At 47.1% G+C, this 13,019-nt stretch overlaps 1 protein-coding gene across 3 annotated transcripts in view; it reads left to right on the forward strand.

Annotated features, from left to right (window-relative positions):
• The window catches only part of sik3 (SIK family kinase 3), a 41,830-nt gene that overhangs the window by 10,830 nt on the left and 17,981 nt on the right, over nt 1–13,019 (forward strand). For 2 of the 3 annotated variants that reach the window (XM_076282508.1, XM_076282509.1), the window contains exons 2-13: nt 2,003–2,119; nt 2,246–2,309; nt 2,751–2,912; nt 4,824–4,948; nt 5,154–5,277; nt 5,968–6,086; nt 6,433–6,543; nt 9,642–9,773; nt 10,585–10,656; nt 11,279–11,388; nt 11,929–12,085; nt 12,614–12,766. In XM_076282508.1, the coding sequence (XP_076138623.1) occupies nt 2,003–2,119; nt 2,246–2,309; nt 2,751–2,912; nt 4,824–4,948; nt 5,154–5,277; nt 5,968–6,086; nt 6,433–6,543; nt 9,642–9,773; nt 10,585–10,656; nt 11,279–11,388; nt 11,929–12,085; nt 12,614–12,766 (1,446 nt within the window). Of the gene's footprint in view, nt 1–1,401; nt 1,531–2,002; nt 2,120–2,245; nt 2,310–2,750; nt 2,913–4,823; nt 4,949–5,153; nt 5,278–5,967; nt 6,087–6,432; nt 6,544–9,641; nt 9,774–10,584; nt 10,657–11,278; nt 11,389–11,928; nt 12,086–12,613; nt 12,767–13,019 lie in introns of those variants that run through there. The other variant, XM_076282510.1, reaches the window with a different exon arrangement.

Here is a 13,019-nt window from a genome sequence, read left to right on the forward strand (position 1 = left end):
TGCACGTCGCTGGGCCAAGTGCATTCTCCCGCGACCTGCCCACAAAGTATCTCGCCTCCACACAACAAAACCGCTGAAGGCAAACATCTCCCGAGCACGTCTCCTGGGAGAAGCATTCTGCTTGTTCACCACTCCGTCCCTGCAGCCTCCTGCCGACGGCCAGCTCAGCGTCCGCTCACCTGCCAGTCACGGCTGCCCATGCTGCCATCCGCTGTCATCGCTGACCGTTGACCGTTGTGTTTTTTTGTTGTTTTTTTTTGTTGGTTTTTTTTTGCCTCTGTATCTTTTCCTTGGCAGGAAAAAAAACATTGCACCCATTGCTAGTGCACTGGAGGCCAGCTCAGGGCACATGCACCCCCATCCCCCCCCCCCCCCCCCCGTCTTATCAGCGAACAGAATAAGCCGCCGGCAGCGGCAGTTTTACAGGCACTCGCTGGCCGGGTGGAAGGTGCCCGTGCTGCTGCATTTCTGCCTGATTTCCTTATTTTAGGGCCATTTGCATGCCGCGGGACTTCGTGTTCTCCAAATATGTGGGACGCCGGTGTGATTTTCCACAGTGCACCTTCTCTGGCCTTTTCGCCTCTATTTCTCTCTCTCTCTCTCTACCTCTCCGTCCTTCTCTGTCCCTCTCTCTCTCTCTCTCTCGCTGTCTTTCTCTCTCTTTCTCTATATCTCTCTCTCACTCTTTCTCTCCATCCTTCTCACACACTATGTTGACTGTGTGTGTGTGTGTGTGTGTGTGTGTGTGTGTGTGTGTGTGTGTGTGTGTGTGCATGTGCACGCAGACCCATTCCAGATGTTGGGCCTGGGTGCGGGGCTTGGGTGGAGAGAGGTTGATAAAGGAAAAGAGATGGAGAGAGAGAAAGGGAAGGAGAGAGAGAGAGGGAGCGATTACATCAACACAGCTGGATGACTGCCAGTGCCAATAATAGCCTCACGGAGGCTTAAAATACCGCTGGAAGGGACACACAAACACACAGCCCTAGTGAGAGTTCACAGACGGAACACCATGTGCCCCGGCCACCCCCCTACCCTCCTCGGACCATCATCCTACACACACGCGCACGCACGCACAACAGAGAGCCCCTCTCTCCTCTTCCCTTTCCCCTAATATCCGAGCCAGCCGTTGTGTTTGGCATGTGCTTGTTGTCTTTAGCCTGGAGAGAGAAAAAAGAGGACAAAAGGCCCCTGATGTCGACCCGATCTGGGGAAGAACCTGCACGGCAAGGGGGGGAGGGGGGGGTGTTAAACCCGGTTCTTCTGCTGCACCGAGGGAAAAGACGGATGAGGATAATCACAGGATAATAAATCACTGGTGACGGTGGAAAATGGGTCCATCATTTTGCAGTCAGTCTGTTAATACCTGTGAGGAATAGACGTGCTTCCCATCGCTTCCTCGCGCGCCGCGCCACAGCGTTGTTTTGAAACGGTCCATCTCCCAGCAGAATGCAGGATGCAGGGGCAATCAGGGAGATATGTCCGGCGTGTCCTCAGCTGAACCGAGAAGCCTGTGCCTCTGCACTCACTGATGTATGGGTTCATTGCATAAATGAATACAAGCCATTTCCATACCTGTCGTAATTGTTGTGCTTTTTGCATTTGAAAATGGCTAGGTGTAGATCTCTGGAGGAGCGACTGGTGGTTAGTGTCCCTAACCCCCGACATTTTGTAGCCTGGCGTAGTTCTGGTTTCACTGCCCGGTCACCTCTTGCGACTGTGTTCCAGCAAAGCTGTGAGGCTGCGGGCTCTCTCTATGCCTGACTTGAGTGGGCTGTCGTCCATCACACAAGTCCACTCGTTTCTCAAGCACCATTTTGTTTCAGAGCTGCTGGGCTGCTGTATTGAAAGCAAACACAAATGTCCCAGACGCTCACGTCTCAGCTCTGCTGTTTGAGTTCCATGCTAAAAATTGTCTCTGTTTTTCTCTCTTTCTATCCCCTTCTCTCCCTCTCTCTCTTTTTTCTATTCCTTTCTTTCTCGCCTTCTTGCTTTGAAAAAACAGGTGGCGATAAAAATAGTAGACAAGACCCAGCTTGATGATGAGAACTTGAAGAAGATCTTCAGGGAGGTCCAGATCATGAAGATGCTGAGACACCCTCACATCATCCGCCTTTACCAGGTCACTGCTCCCCACCCAATCTTGTCTTTCCCTTTTTCATGTATAAGAGTGGAAATATGTCTTGGTGTGTGTTAGTTGTTTACCTGTGTGTCCGTGTGTGTGTGTGTGTGTGTGTGTGTCCTTCAGGTGATGGAGACAGAAAGGATGATCTATCTAGTGACTGAGTACGCCAGTGGAGGGGAAATATTCGGTGAGTTGTCTGTTTTGTGTGCTTGTTCTTTCTTTTTTTTCCCATGTCTTTGATGCTGTATCTATCCCCCCTGCCCTGTTTCTCCTTGCGTGTGTTCTCTGTCATTCCGTGCTGCCTGATCATATCTTGCATTTCTCTCTAAAAACATCTCTGCCTCCAGAGATTTTTGTTTATTATTATTCTTTTCACCTCTCACCGCCACTGTTGCCTTCCTCGGCTCTCTCGTCTCTCAGCCTGTCTCCTCCTACTCCTACTACTCCTACTAAGATGTCATGTGCAACAGGTTTTAGTCTGTTAACCCTTTCTGATGGTCACATTCTCTCTCTCTCTCTCTCTATCTCTCTCTCTCTCTCTCTCTCTCTCTCTCTCTCTCTCTCTCTCTCTCTCTCTCTCTCTCTCTGTCTCTCTGTCTCTCTGTCTCTCTCCCTCTCTCCCTCTCAGATCACTTGGTGGCTCATGGGCGGATGGCGGAGAAGGATGCTCGGCGGAAATTCAAACAGATTGTGGCGGCAGTGCACTTCTGCCACTGCCGCAACATTGTGCACCGTGACCTGAAGGCTGAAAACTTGCTGCTGGACCACAACCTCAACATCAAGATCGCAGGTACAGGACTGTTTGTGGGTGGGTGTGTGTGGGTGTGTGTGTCAGGTCACCACTAACAGGGAAGCTACACCAGGCACGTAACTGAAGCGTTTCGTTCGCGCTGCATCTGCTGCAACAATTAGCTTCCACTATAATCAATGGAAGTAGCTACATCAGATTTGATAGCGGCGGGTACGTTCGAAAAAAATAGACCAGTCTTCTAAAATGGTTTTTATGCGTTGCGAATGGAACGCTTCAGTTACGCTAACTGGTGTGCCTTCCCTGTAAGTGAATGTTTTTTGGTATATTCTTAGAACATAGGCAAAAACATTTTTTAACTGATTGATAGGGTCAGGCATAGGGTTCGCTCTAGGCCTAGTTTTGTATTCTTTAGTTACTGTATAATGGAAGTCAATGGGAGGTCCCTACTAGAATATCAATACGAGAATGTGTGTTTGTGTCTGGGTGTGTTTGTATACGTGTGTGTGAAATAGGCATATTTTGGAATATTTTGTGTTTTGCCAGCAGGGTTTAGACACTACCATATGAAGAGGGAATCAGCTAGTATCTGTCAGATTGGACACGTGCCCATTACTAGTGTGGCAAATAAATTATGTATAATTTTGTGTAAATTTGTATTATGTAGCTAATGAATTATGTATGGTTGCACTGAGCCCATTGCTGATCAATAAAAAGTATAATAAATAAGTCACATCAGTGTCTCAGAGCAAAGCTGATATACACAATATTGTCAAAATTATTGGGTCACCTGCCTTGACTCGCATATGAACTTAAGTGACATCCCATTCCTAATCCATAGGGTTTAATATGACGTCGGCCCACCCTTTGCCACTATAGCAGCTTTAACTCTTCTGGGAAGGCTTTCCACAAGGTTTAGGAGTGTGTTTATGGGAATTTTTGACCATTCTTCAAAAGGCGCATTTGTGAGATCTAAAGTTGGATGAGAAGGCCTGGCTCTCAGTCTCCGCTCTAATTCATCCCAAAGGTGTTCTATAGGGTTGAGGTCAGTACTGTGCAGGCCAGTGAAGTTCATCCACACCAAACTCTGTCATCCATGTCTTTATGGACCTTGCTTTGTGCACTGGATTTGGGAGCATGGAATTGTCCAAAATGTCTTGGTATGCTAAAGCATTAAGAATTCTTTTCACTGGAACTAAGGGGCCAAGCCCAGCTCCTGAATAACAGCCCCACACCATAATCCCCCCTCCACCAAACTTTACACTTGGCACAATGCAGTCAGACAAGTACGACAGAGTTTGGTGTGGATGAACTTGACTGGCCTGCACAGAGTCCTGACCTCAACCCTACAGAACACCTACAGTATGAGATGAATTAGAGTGGAGACTGAGAGCCAGACCTTCTCGTCCAACAAAAATGGTTTCCCATGTCTTTATGGACCTTATGGTCTGTATGGACCTTTCCAATGGTTTCCCATAAACACACTCCTAAACCTTGTGGAAAGCCTTCCCAGAATAGTTGAAGCAGCTATAGCTGCAAAGGTGGACTGACGTCATATTAAGAATGGAATGTCACTTAAGTCATATGCGAGTCAAGGCAGGTGACCCAATACTTTTGGCAATATAGTGTATTTTGATTCTCTCTTTCTCTCTCTCTGTCTTTCTCTCTCTCTCTCTCTCTCTCTCTCTCTCTCTCTCTCTAAAATGCTTTATTGGCTTGACAAATAAGACATTCATATTCATGGGTTTCATCAGGTCCCTTTCCACAGGTGTATTAATCAAGCACCATGCAGTCTGCATTCATAATCTAGCTGCTTGATTTTATACACCTGTGGAAAGTGACCTGATGAAACCCATGAATTGCCAAGGCAGTCATGCATAGTATGAGGGAGCTGGGGAATAAGAAACCCAAGTGTCTGTGGACTTCCATAAAATCCTTTCTCTCTTCTCTCAGACTTTGGCTTCAGTAACCTGTTCTCGCGAGGTCAGCTGCTGAAGACGTGGTGTGGGAGCCCCCCTTATGCTGCTCCCGAGCTCTTCGAAGGGAAGGAATACGATGGACCCAAAGTAGACATCTGGGTAGGGAGTCCCCTCACTCGGTCTCCTCTCTTATTCTGTCTTCTTCTATCATCCCTCCTTCTCTTCGTTCTTCACTCTTGTGCACCCTGCCTCCCTCTCTCACTTTCTATGCATCGCTCTCTTTCTTTCTATCTGTCTCTCTCCCTCTCACTCTATTCATCACTCTCTCTCTCTGTTTCTCTCCCCTCCCTCATGATTTCTGCAGAGTTTAGGTGTGGTGCTATATGTTCTCGTGTGCGGCGCTCTACCCTTCGATGGCAGTACCCTTCAGAACCTCCGGGCTCGAGTGCTAAGTGGAAAGTTCCGGATCCCCTTCTTCATGTCCACTGGTGAGCATTGGCATGTCTGTGGCCTGAGTCTCATGAGCATATGCTGCTGTAAGACTATCAGATTTGACTGAAAGACTGTGGTTCCCATGCTTTTTAAAGTTGGTCTTATTGATGACCGTAACTTGTTGTGGTTCCCTTTCTTTTTAAAGTTGGTCTTATTGATGACCGTCTGATTTAAGTGGTTTTGGTTTCCGTTCTTTTTAAGGTTGGTCTTATTGATGGCTGTCTGATTAAGTGGTTGTGGTTCCCATTCTTTCTAAAGTTGGTCTTATTGACGACCGTCTGATTAACTGGTTGTGGTTCCCATTCTTTCTAAAGTTGGTGTTATTGATGACCGTCTGATTAAGTGGTTGTTTGTGATGTGAAGTTAAGGAGTGGTGACGAATGAGAAGGACAGTTGTTTGTTCTCTCAGATAAAGCAGAAATAGCTACTGTTATGTAAAGGGGCTACACAAACTTTGCTGACCATTTGAGCTGGCAGTTTTATAACAAACATTTGTAATTTAGCCTTGTATTATATAGTTTTATATTTAACCACTGCAAAGCAAATGTCATTAGTTTATGTTTTGTCGTATTTTGTCATTTTCTTGACGTTTTGTCCAGTAACACCTTTTGTGCATGGATGTGTGTGAGTGCTGCATAAATGTGCATGTATATTAATGACAGTGTGTCTGTGTATGTTTGTTTCAGACTGTGAGTACTTGATCCGACACATGCTGGTCCTAGACCCCAGCAAACGCCTTTCCATGGAGCAGATCTGTAAGAACAAGTGGATGAGACAAGGGGACCCGGACCCTGAGTTCGAGAGGGTGAGTGGATGTTCCGAGTCACTGCTGTGTCTGCGGACATAACTGGTCATTCAAGTCCATCCTGCCGCCCCTCTGCCACCTTTGCCCGGCTTTGTTCCTTTGTTGGGTTTTTCCAACTGACATTTACTCACGACGTGTGTCACAAGCCCACATCCTTGTTTACCTTACTTTTTTTTTTTTTTTTTTTCGTGCTCTCTCATTGTGGTCCTGATTTTTTTTTTTTTTTCTCGCTCTTCTCTCCCTTTCTGTCTGTTTTGTCTCTTTACCTGACCTTGTCTTTCACTCTTTTCTCTCTCTCTGTATCTCTCTCTCTCTCTATCTCTGTCTGTCTGTCTGTGGGTCTCAGTTGATAGCGGAGTGTGAGCAGGTGAAGACGGAGCGAGAGACTGAGCTCATTAATGAGCAGGTGCTACTGGCCATGTCAGAGATGGGTCTGGACCGGGAGCGCACACTGCAGGTGAACACGCACGCACGCACGCACGCACGCACGCACGCACGCACGCACGCACGCACGCACGCACACACACACACACACACACACACATACACACACACACACACACACACACACTGTCATAACGCAACAATACACCTACTACATTCAAAGCAATATGCCACATAGCCATACATTTACATAACAACACAGAGACCTCATTATATCCAGCATGAACTATTACTTGATCACCCAACACTACTCGTATCCAAAATAAACACGCACACAGGTGCGGGCAATCCAAGACAAACAGACAGACAATCTCACACTCACCCACATATATATGCACTCATGCAAAAAGTCTCACGCAGCCTCCAGCTCACGTCCACACTAACTACACAATCTCAGTAAGTTCAATCATACTGTGATGTGGCAGGACATGAGAACAAATGATGCAGTAAGACAAACATGAGAACCGTAATGTCCTCACAGTGTTCTCATGCTTCCGGTGTGGAACAACCACACAGTTCAGTGTTCTCATCCTTTCGGTGTGGAACAACCACACAGTTCAGTGTTCTCATCCTTTCGGTGTGGAACAACCACACAGTTCAGTGTTCTCATCCTTTCGGTGTGGAACAACCACACAGCATTTTATTTATTTATTTATTTTTTATTTTAATTTAATATCACTTATAGAGAGCCAAAGCATTGCACATGTCTCATGGCGCTTTACAGCGTGTTAAACAATCAACCATACAGCACAGTGTGACTAAAAAACACCTGTGCATTTTGGCTCGCTTTTACTGGTGGACTCAGACCTCCACAATACATTGGCCAATTCTATTTTGTTCTGGGCATTATGCTGCATTGGGAATTTGAAACATATATGGTACATTTCTTTGTTGAATGTTACAGGTTAACGTGATGGTATGTATTGCTGTGAAGCTTTTGGTGTTTGCACACATCGATTAGGAAAAGAGTACTAGGCCTTGTGGTTGCAGGTGCTCAACCTGTTTTACATGTTTGCAACCAAGGAAGAAACAGCCCTGCAGATCTGCAGTTCAGGCCCTGAATTGAACTCTGGGCCCCACAAGTCTAAAGTGATGCATCACTTTGCTATTGGGACCAGTTACAGACCGACAGACAGACTATTGAATATTAGGCCTTATATGAAGGTCTGAAATACATTTCCATAGGTCTCAATTATATTAATGCCCATTTAATGCTATTTTGACAGTGGTCATGTGAACTTTTGTGGCATGGATTGCAGTTGTTCAGTATTGTAGTTCTTTCTCTCAATTGTTCTAATATATCACAATGTAGTTAAGTACAAACGATATTTATGTGAAATGGATAACCATCCTCATACAACTTTGCAGCCCATATTTATTTACTTTACTAGTAATTCTGAGATTAAGATTTTCCTTCGTATTGTTTTGCTGGTAAGGTTGTGAAGTTGGTCTAAAATTCGATTCTTAATGGTCTTAAAGTATATCTTAATAAAGTAAGTCCTGTTCCTCTACCATTGCAGTAATCACAAGCTTCACTTGTCCCTAACTAGCGATAGCATTTTTGTTGGTTAATAAATAGATAGGTCGTAGCAGTGTCGTGTGACAACTGTCATTTTTAAATCTCTCTCAATACAATTTAGGACCACCATTTTGGAGCTACAACCAATGGTATCACCATGTTTTTCTTTCACAGTGGTCATCTTTTGTTTGGGTTAGCCTGAAATCGCAGCGCACAATCGTTAGTGCACCTAAACTCATGCATATGACACATCTCACTTCCTTACAATGCCCTGTGTCGCTCAACACTCTAGTGTGCTGCTGCTGCTGCCCTCCAACACATATACATACATACACACACATACATACACACATACACACACACATACACACACACACACACACACACACACACACACACACACACACACTTTCACCCTCTAGTAGCCTCTGCTATCTTGAGCCATGTCTATTTTTTCAGTGCCCTGTGACCACATGGTTGGTTGTGTTCCTGTTCCTAACGAGTGTGTCAGCCCACCAGCAGTAGTTGCAGCAACTCTGAGGAACACTCGTTACGGCTGCGCTTGGCTTCTGTTCTGCAGTGCTGATGCACCGGCACTCTGTAGCCTGAGCCTACTTTAGCCGCGCTGCCTGTGACTCAACATTCTGCACCTCTTGCGTTCCCTCCACTTTGCTTTCTCTGTGTTCTCTCTCCGTCCCCTACACCTTGCTGAGAGACGTTTCCGGGTACAAACTTTTTTTTTTAAAGTTATGTTTTTGGGCTTTTTAGCCTTTAATTGGCAGGACAGTGAATGGGGGGGGGGGTTTGTGTTCAGGAAATTACCTCAGGCCACATTGGAACCCTGGTCCCTGTGAGCACTAAGCCTGTGCTGATGGAGGCCGACGCTACTGCTACGCTACTGCTACGCTACGGCTCCTCTGCTGGGTACAAACTTGTGTTTTGGCAAAACAGAGGCCCAGGCTTTGAGTGATATCTATCTTTGTGCCCCCCCCCCCCCCCCCCCCCCACCTCAGACATCAGGCCGGGCTTGCGGTCCCAAGCAAGCCTAATCGCCCTTCGTCATTCCCCTGATTGTCATTAAGACGAACGTGGCCCCCTGATAGTTGCATTTGTGTTGATAGTCAATGGACCCGCAGTTTCGGTGTTGGTGTTTGGTGTTACGTCAGAACTTGCTCTGTAGAAACAGGCTGAGGAGGGATTTGCCAGGTTGCGTTTGTGTGTGTGTGTGTGTGTGTGTGTGTGTGTGAGAGAGAGAGATGGGGGGGTGGAATTGAGCCATTGCAATGCTGCGTAACTGCTGCCTTTCGATGCCTTCATCCTGTACAGCTGCAAGAGCATTGCCAATGTTGGCGTTACTAAGTGTAACTTACTGAGAAAAATCAGCAGTGATTACCAGCGATATTCCCCTGAAGTTAATGAGCTGGGAGTGTTGAGGGAAAATGTACAGTGAAAAAAACAGCTTGATCAGAGATAAATAATTCTGTTCCTGTTCAAAAAGAGAAAGAAAAATCCAAAACCAGTCCTAAGTATCTTCAGACTTCTGACAAAGATCTTTCATCTCTTTCTTCTTTCTTCTGTCTTCCCTCCATCAGTCTCTGCATACAGACGCCTACGATCACTACAGCGCCATCTACAGTCTACTCTCTGAACGACTGAAGAAACACAAGACCCTCCGGCTGCCGCCCCCCACACCGCGGCCCATGGGCTACCCCCTCACTGTACAGGTCTGTCTGTGTGTGTGTAACTGTATTTGTGAGTACTGGAGTAATTTCCCCTTGAATTTCCCCTTGGGGATCAATAAAGTATCTATCTATCTATCTATCTATCTATCTAATGCTGTTTCTGCAGACCACTAACATATGTCTTGGATGCGTCCACTACTCTGAGCAAAAGCACTTATATTAAAGTCCTGCAACAGTATAAAGATGTGCAGGAATTTTGACTTAGTTATTAAGAACAGGTCGTTCACTGTTGAGGTGTGCATGTGTGTTAGTTTGTGTTTGTTTTCAATGACGCACATGGGTGGAATTGAAGCCTACGTCACAGGCCACCGCGTGAAGCTTCTCAGATAATTGGATTACTCCAACAAAATCTGTTTATTAAACACATGCACTCATGCAATTTCATTTAACTTTACAAAACGACATGGCTCTCAGCAAAGCTTAATGTCTCCGATTCCTCCACATTTCCTTGTGCCTTGAGAAATGAACACATGAAAAGTTCCAGACCTATAGAGCAGCGGGTGTGCGTGTGTTGTTTTTAAGAAGTTGCTGTGTAATGTGACTCAGGTTAAAGAGGCTTAGAGATTTGACGAGTGGCAGACATCCCAAGCTCTGGGACTCTCACTCAATACCAACAGGTGACCCACATCCATCAAGCAGGATTGACGGCCCACATCTTGCTCAGTACAGTTACTACAGCAAGCTGCTGGCGCAGTCCTTGAGTGTCCCTTTTAACCTCCTACCCCCCACCCCTCCACACACACACACACACACACTGTGTGTCTAATCCTGCCTCTTTTCTTCTCTCCTTTAGGATCAGGCCGGCCCCGTCAGCATGAACGTCCCCCACGTCCAGCTCATTAACCCAGAGAATCAGATTGTTGATGTGAGTTTGCCAACCTTGGGCTGTGTATGATGCCCGACTTTCAGCTGCGTAAGAGCACACGAGCCCCCCCAGGATTAGCTGCGTGGTGACCGAGCCCCAGACGTCACCAGCTAGCCACACACGTGTTAGTGAGCGGCATAGTGATATCAGGCATCAGTGCTAAGCTGGTTCATGGGGGGAAACCCTTACAGTAGAGCAGAACGCAGAGCATGCATACACGTGTTTGTGCAGGTTTTCTTTCTGCAAACAGATGCACTTGCACAAATACAGAGGGTAGTTGAGAGCACACACACTCACTCACTCACACACTCACACACTCACACACACACTCACACACTCACACACACACACACACACACACACACACACTTGTACTTTGAACTGTACTTTTAATACACAGACAGACACACACACTCATACTAAACAGTACTTTTCATACACATAAACACACACACACACACACACACTTGTACTTTGAACTGTACTTTTAATACACAGACAGACACACACACACACACTCTCTCACACACTTGTACTTTAAACTGTACTTTTCATACACATATAGACATACACACGCACAGTCTGTGCATCACCCTCATCATGCTTCTCTCTTCTTGGCTAGACGGACGGCACGATGGCTCTGGACAGTGACGAGGGCGAGGAACCGTCGCCCGAGGCCATGGCCCGCTACCTGTCCATGCGGCGCCACACAGTGGGCGTGCCGGACCCCAGGTACCGCTGCGTACACACACACACACACACACACACACACACACACACACACACACACACACACAATCAGCAGTAGCCTTCACTCAGGCTCTCCATCTGTCATTAGTTTCCATCTCCCTCTGATGCCCCTGCCTATCTAGCTCCTGCTTCTCCCTCTCTCTCTCATTCTCTCCCTCTCCCTCTCCCTCCCTCCCTCCCTCCCTCTCGCTTACTCTCGCTCTCTCTCTCTCTCGCTCGCTCTCTCTCTCTCTCTCTCTCTCTCTCTCTCTCTCCTACTATATTTATCTCTATGATATTTCCCCATTTCTCTCTCCCCTCCTTCTGTATCTCTATATTTTTTGTCGTCTCTTCTCTCTGTTCCCTCTCTTCCGTGTCTTTCTGTTTTCTATCTGCGTTGCCCTGCATTGTCTTTTTGTCCTTTGATGTTTTGATGTCCGCTCTGAAACGCACATGTTTCCATCCTGTTTATGTGCATCTCCTAACTGTATGTGTGTGTGTGTGTGTGTGTGTGTGTGTGTGTGTGTGTGTGTGTGTGTGCAGGGCGGACATGCAGGAGGATCTCCCGAAGTTGACCCCTGGCTTCCCGCGCACCGTTCCCCAGCCCCCCTTCCCCACGCTGGCCCCGACCCCCATGGGCCAGATGCACACTCTCATGCCCACACAGAGCCTGCAGCCCACCCAGCAGCTGGAGTACAAGGTAACACACGTGTGTGTGTGTGTGTCTGTGTGTGTGTCTGTCTGTGTGTGTGAGTGTGTGTGTGTGTTTCATTGCATTGTGTACACACAAAGCTGTACAGCACATGTTTCTCTCCCTTTGTGTATCAGTGCTCAGTGGCCTCTGTGTGTGTGTCCATCTCTGTGAGTGAGTGGACACATGTATGCTATGCATGAGCACAGTAATGGAACTGAACACGTATGGTAGTGAGCTTTTTAAAAAATATATATGTTTGAATGTTGTTTATACAGACTGTTTTAGTTATAATTATGTAATTAAATGGCATTGTGTGTGTGTGTGTGTGTGTGTGTTTGTGTGTGTGTGTGTTTATGTTGTGGTGTGTGTGTATGCGGTGGTGGGTGTATGCTTATGCAGTTGTGTGTGTACATGTGCGTATGCAGTAGGCAGTAGCGTGTGTGTGTATGTGTATGCGATCGCATTTGTGTGTGTGTGTGTGTGTGTGTGTGTGTGTTGTAGAGTGTCCCTGACCCTTCGGTCTGTCCCCTCCAGGAGCAGTGTCTGCTGCAGCCCCCCACCCTGCAGCTGCTGAACGGCATGGGCCCGCTGGGTCGCCGCGCGTCCGACGGAGGCGCCAACATCCAGCTGCACGCCCAGCAGCTGCTCAAGAGGCCTCGCGGACAGTCCCCGCTGGTGGCTAGCCCTGTGAGTGGACTGTGTGTGTGAGTGGTGTGTGTGTGTGAGTGGTGTGTGTGTGAGTGGACTGTGTGTGTGTGTGTGTGTGTGTGTGTAAGTGGACTGTGTGTGTGTGTGTGTGGTGTGTGTTCGTGCGTGCGTGTGTTTTCGTGCGTGCGTGTGTTCGTGCGTGCGTGTGTTCGTGCGTGTGTGTGTTCGTGCGTGCGTGTGTGTGTGTGTGTGTGTGTGTGTGTGTGTTCGTGTGCGTGTTTGCAGAGTGGAA

Source organism: Alosa pseudoharengus, unplaced genomic scaffold (assembly GCF_046254945.1).
Source record: "Alosa pseudoharengus isolate Yale_2024_CS ecotype anadromous, Long Island Sound unplaced genomic scaffold, YU_APseudo_1.1 YU_APseudo_1.1_scf_13, whole genome shotgun sequence".
NCBI lineage: Eukaryota > Metazoa > Chordata > Actinopteri > Clupeiformes > Clupeidae > Alosa > Alosa pseudoharengus.